At 37.3% G+C, this 6,295-nt stretch overlaps 1 protein-coding gene across 1 annotated transcript; it reads left to right on the plus strand.

The window, feature by feature from the left end:
• The first annotated feature begins 4,263 nt into the window (after positions 1 to 4,263).
• Positions 4,264 to 5,638, plus strand: LOC104093025 (xyloglucan endotransglucosylase protein 7-like). Its single transcript, XM_009598733.4, has 3 exons — positions 4,264 to 4,636; positions 4,732 to 4,925; positions 5,046 to 5,638. Exons 1-3 carry the CDS (start codon positions 4,346 to 4,348, stop codon positions 5,461 to 5,463), a joined length of 903 nt encoding a protein of 300 aa, XP_009597028.1. The 5' UTR covers positions 4,264 to 4,345; the 3' UTR covers positions 5,464 to 5,638.
• Positions 5,639 to 6,295: the final 657 nt, after the last annotated feature.

The following is a 6,295-nucleotide window of genomic DNA, read 5'->3' on the forward strand; positions in this document are numbered from 1 at the left end:
AATTATTTGGAAGCCCGTAGCTAAATCAGGCTTGAAATGGCTAAAATAAAAATTAAAGTCGGGAAGTTTGACCGGTGGGTTGACTTTTTGATATCGGAGTCGCAATCTAGTTCTGAAAATTTTCATAGCTCTGTTATGTCATTTATGACTTGTGTGAGAAATTTGAGGTCAATTGGACTTGATTTGATAGGTTTTGGCGTTGAATGTAGAAGTTGGAAATTTTTAGTTTTATTAAGCTTGAATTGGGGTATGATTTGTAGTTTTAGCGTTGTTTGATGTGCTTTGAGAGTTCGACTAAGTTTGTATGATGTTTTGGGACTTGATGGTATGTTTGGTTGAGGTTCCGGGGGCCTCGGGTGAGTTTCGAATGGTTAACGGCTCGATTTTTGAATTTGGAAGACTGTTGAAGCTGAAGCCTTCTGGTGCAATCGCACCTACGGAACATTGGTTACAGGTGCGAGCTGGGATGCGCAGGAGCAGAGATAGCGCAGATGCGAAAGGAATTTCGCAGGTGCGGACTCGCACCTGCGCGTGGAGGATCGCAGAAACGACATTTGGCTTGGGAACCGTTGGTCCGCAGAAGCGGATGTTTTTGCGCAGATGCGCACCCGCAGAAGTGGGATTTTGACCGCAGAAGCGGTGCCGCAAAAGCGGCTAAGTGTCCGCAGAAGCGAAAATCCTGGACATAATGTTAAAAACAGAGGAGTCCGAGATTTTTGTCATTTCTAATATTTCCAACACGGGTTGAGGCGATTTTTGAGCGAGAAATCATGGAAAATCTTGAGATAAGTCACTTGTGATCATTTATACTCCATAATATTGAAGTATCATCGAATAATCCGACTAGATTACGTATTTTTTAGGTGTAAATCGGGAATTTGAACCTAGGGATTTGAAAATAAGATTTGAGGATTTGGAGGTCGAGTTGATGTCGGAATTTGGTAAAATTGATATGGTTAGACTCGTGGTTGAGTGGGCTTTCGGAATTTATAACTTTTGTCGGGTTCCGAGACGTGGGCCCCACGGGGGATTTTTGGGTGAATTTTCGGATTTTGATGGAAAAATTGTATTTTCATATGTAATTAATTCCTATAATTTGTTTTGACTCAATCGAATTATTTATGACTAGATTTGAGACGTTTGGAGGCCGATTCACGAGGGAAAGGCATTGCAGAGTAAAGAATTGCACGGTTTGAGGTAAGTAACACTTCTAAACTTGGTTCTGAGGGTATGAAGCCCCGAATTAAGTGTTATATAAATTGTTTGGATATGACACATATGATAGTTGACGAGCGTATGGACGTGCACCATTGAAATTGTGACTTGAGTAAGTTCTCTGAAGTTGTAAAAATTAAAGAATCTTGTTATTATCCGAATATTTTCCATGTGCTAGAGAAATTGAGTTGAGGCTCTTATTAAAGATCATGTTTAGGTTACGTGCCGATATTTTGGGACCCATGAGGTCGTGTTGCTATTAAATTAATTATTTTAAAAATATATATTTCACGCTCAGTCATATTCATCTATTTTGAGGATATTTATGGGATCGAGTTGTGCGTCACAGCAAGCCATATTGGCTTTATATATATTATTATTAAATGGATCGGGGCTGCCCGCCTGCAACAGGCCTTATAGGCTTTACTATTATATGGATGGGGGATGCCCGCCTGCAGCAGGCTTTATAGGCTTTACTATTATATGGATCGGGGCTGCCCACCTACAGCATGCCTTATAGGCTTTACTATTATATGGATTGGGGCTGCCCACCTACAGCAGGCCTTATAGGCTTTATTATTATACAGACCGGGACTGCCCGCCTGCAGTCGGCTTTATATCACGCTTGGGCTGAAGGAGCCTCTCCGGAGTCTGTACACAGTCTAGTGAGCGTAAATAATTATATATTAGGGATGGACTTCCCAGGGCATGGACTTGCATTACTTATTTATATTGTAATGAATTTCTCTGGACATGGATCTTGTCCGTAACATTTATATTTGGGGATAAATTTTTTCAGGGTTGGATTGGCCTTATACAGTACTGAGTGACTGAGTGTTAGTCGATGTGTATATATATACGGGATGCAATATCCCTGGGCTAGATTGGCCATAAACAGTACCGAGTGACCGAATGATTTGTGACCAGTATTACATGAGATCTTTCCACTGAGATGACATATTTCTCATATCATACAATATTGATCTATTGCACTTGTACTATGTTTAACTGCTGAACTTGAAAATATGCCTACATTTCTGTACCATTATTTATACTGGACTGTACCTGCAGAGCTCGTCACTACTTTCAGCCCGGCGGTTAGTCATATTACTTATTGAGTTGGTTGTACTCATACTACACTCTGCACCTCGTGTGCAGATTCAGGTGCTTTCGGACACGGCGACTGTTAGATCTCAGAGTGCTATCAGTTAGAGACTATCAAGGTGCTGCCTGGAGTCCGCTGACCTTGACTTTCTTTCTCTCAGTTATTGTACTGTTCTATACTTTCAGACAGTGTTCTATCAGTCAGACTTTGTATTCATATTAGATGCTCATGTACTCAGTGACACCGGATTTTGGGAATGTTTATATCTGTATTTTGTGAGTGATTTTCCGCTGAATTTAGTTATTATATTTTCAAACTTCAAAGATATGGTGGTTTATTGAGATTGTCGGCTTGCCTAGTATTGAGATAGGCGCCATCACAACAGGTGAGATTTTGGGTCGTGATACTTTTTCCCACTGGATATTTCCTAATAAAGTTTTAACGAGGCACATTATCTTTTAAATAGACATCCAAAGGGGAGTGTTATGAATTCAATGAATTTGTGTGGATGTCCATTCATTCTTCTATGGATCCCATTCAATGAACCCATATACTTATTGAATATTTCATTAAAATATTGTAACTTTCAGACGATTTTACACCCTATAAACGGGACTTTACCTTCTGTATTATGAGATACTTGAATGAGAAATATTTATATTCTCTTCTCTTCATTTCTTCTTTTATCTCCTTCTTATTTTATAACATTACTCTATTTTTTATGTAATAATTCTTCTTCAATATGTTGCAAGTTTATTCTTTATAATGTTGGTACGTGACATTATGGAACGACAATAAATAATATAATATATCCAAAAATTATAAGCATCAAACAATATAATACATTATAATACAATACGATACATTATTAAACAACATCTAATAACAATTCAAACAAGCTGTAAAGGAATAAAGTGAAAAACTCTTAGAAATGGGTAAAGAAAAAAGGCTTTGGGGGACAATTGGGGTGGCTGAGATGGTGGGCCAACTCGAAAGGAAGAACAAATAATAACATTACAAAGAATCTTGTAGTATTTGACTATATTGCCGCCCTTTCTTCTTTCCGTTTGCCGTAGTCCCGCTGTAACGCTCTTTCTATTCTAAATTCTAATTTTGATATACACCGATGACCGATATACAATAGGTTTTTTGGGAAAAGAAAAGGAGGTGAAAAGAGAAGAAAAGAAAAAGTTCTATATCACCGACATTTTGGTCAACGAAACTTTAGAGAAATTAATTTAAAAAATCAATGAATTAGTGCACCAAAATTTTAAAATCAAAGTACATAACATTTAACTAAATAATAAAAAGGCTTGTAATAGAATTATGATTTTATAAATCAAAACTAACATAAAAAAATAACAATTTTTTTACTAAACATTATGCAAGTAATTTCTTAATATTTTCCACATTTTACTTTATTTATTGTAGTTTGACTTGACACGATTTAATAAAGATATGAAGACATTTAAAATTTATAGTCTTGACTATAAAAATTTTCAAACAACTGTTTAAATATGTATTTTTTTTTTTGAACCAACTAATAAAAAAATAATATCAAATAAAACAAAGAGAAATATTTAATATGCTTGAACAGTTCGTAAAAGTACACCTGAAACTAGAAAGCAAATATGAGGATGATAGAAAAGAAGAAAAGTACAGAAACATTAGCGCGTTAGGTAGAAATATATTAATGCCAATCTTTCCTGTGGGCAATTGGTGAAGAACCTATTCATTCACCAACCCATACTTCCCTATACTTTTTCATCCGAAACCGCAGCCTCTGTTATCTCCATACAAACGCGTTATTTAAACGTCATTTTCCATCCTCTCAATTCCCAGCTAATTGCTTTCTTTAATTCCCTTCTTCGATCCTTCTTCCTTCCCTCTCTCAAACTCTACTTTCCACAACTATATATATATATTTATATATATATATATATATATATATCCCACTCCGTCTCCCAATCTCAATCACAAGTCACAAACATCTCTTGCTCCATTTCTTCATATTAAAGTACAACAATGTCATTATCCTCTGCTTCCTCCAGAATTCCAAAAATGTTCCTTCAGCTCTCTGTTCTTGCAGTTTTCCTCCTATGCACTGCTTGTGCTGATAATTTCTACCAAGACGCGACTGTCACCTGGGGTGACCAGCGGGCTCACATACAAGAAGGTGGCCGTCTTCTAACCTTGTCTCTCGATAAAATTTCAGGCTCTGGCTTTCAATCCAAGAGTGAGTTTTTATTCGGAAGGTTCGACATGCAGCTCAAGTTAATACCTGGAAATTCTGCTGGCACTGTCACCACTTTCTACGTAAGCCACCTTCATTTAACTGTTATATATATAGGACATACATATTTGACACAATTTATTAACCTGGGGTGACTATTTGTTTTTGTAATCTGCAGTTGTCGTCTCAAGGAGCAGGGCACGACGAAATTGATTTTGAATTTCTGGGAAATTCATCAGGCCAGCCTTACACAGTTCACACCAACGTTTATTCTCAGGGAAAAGGCAACAAAGAACAACAATTTCACCTCTGGTTCGATCCCACCACATCGTTTCACACCTACTCTATCATTTGGAACGCTCAACGCATCATGTACGTTACAAATTAATTAACATCTTTGTAATCTAGTATATACAAAACATACTTCACTAGAAAACAATTTTTACTTGGAACAATTCATGTCTGACATTTTGGGGTTTTGTCTATTTCCAGATTTTTGGTGGATAACATACCAATAAGAGTGTACAACAATCACGAAGCACTTGGGGTTGCATTTCCAAAGAATCAAGCAATGAGAGTGTACGCTAGCCTATGGAATGCTGATGACTGGGCAACACAAGGCGGGCGAGTGAAAACGGACTGGTCCATGGCTCCATTCACAGCTTCTTACAGGAATTTCAATACAAATGCTTGTGTTTGGTCAGCGGCATCATCTACTTCATCTTGTGGAGGCTCTACATCCACTGATTCAGCGAATAATGATCAGACATGGCAAACTCAAGAACTGGACGCTAATGGCAGAAATAGGCTTAGATGGGTGCAGCAGAAATACATGACATACAATTACTGTACAGATGCTCAAAGGTTCAATCAAGTCATTCCTCCTGAATGCAAGCGTTCAAGGTTTTAAGACCATCATGTGTTGCTGTCTAAAATTTCTCGTCTTTCTTTCTATTGCTTATTTAATTTGTTGTAAGTTATTAGGATAAAAAAGAACAGTGTAATTATTTGTGTAAGCAACTTAAATTCTTTATTCTTTTTGTAATCATGAAATAGAAATTACAATAATGAATCATTTTCAGCCAGAGGTACGTGTGGTGCTCGTACTATTTTCTAGGACCTTGTCACTGCATTGATTATTGATATTGCTTTTCCGGGTATATTTTCTGACTCTTGGCTCGCTGGTACTATCTTTCTGGTTATGTTGTTGTTACTATTCTATTGTTGCATTTCATCTTCTTGTGCCGGAGGGTCTATTCGGAAATAGCCTCCCTACCCCAGGCTAGGGTTAAGGTATGCGTACATACTACCCTCTTCAGACTCCACTTGTGGGATTATACTGAGTTGTTGTTGTTGTTGTTGAATCATTTTCAGCCAGGGCTGCAAATCTATGTGTTTTAGTTTCCTACTTCGGGTCAGTTAAAGCCTTATTGTCTTTCGCTTATTTGTTCTACAAATGATCATAAATTTACCCTAGCTATTAGGCTACAGGGATGGACGAAAGAAAGAAATTCACGTTGTTGCTACAACTACTATTATTACATAGCCATTCATTTTAATACCAAAGACTGCAAGGGTTATTCTTGATGTTAAGAATGTCGCCAAAGAATGCATTTAAGGCCATAGCTTTTCCAGTTTTTGAATTGAATTTGGAGACAAACCCTTTAGATTAGGATCAAGATAGAATACTTGGAGTGCAAGTTTAGTGACGGGACCAGTGAAGCAGACGAAGATGTGAGACT

This window comes from Nicotiana tomentosiformis, chromosome 7, assembly GCF_000390325.3.
Source record: "Nicotiana tomentosiformis chromosome 7, ASM39032v3, whole genome shotgun sequence".
NCBI classification, from domain to species: domain Eukaryota; kingdom Viridiplantae; phylum Streptophyta; class Magnoliopsida; order Solanales; family Solanaceae; genus Nicotiana; species Nicotiana tomentosiformis.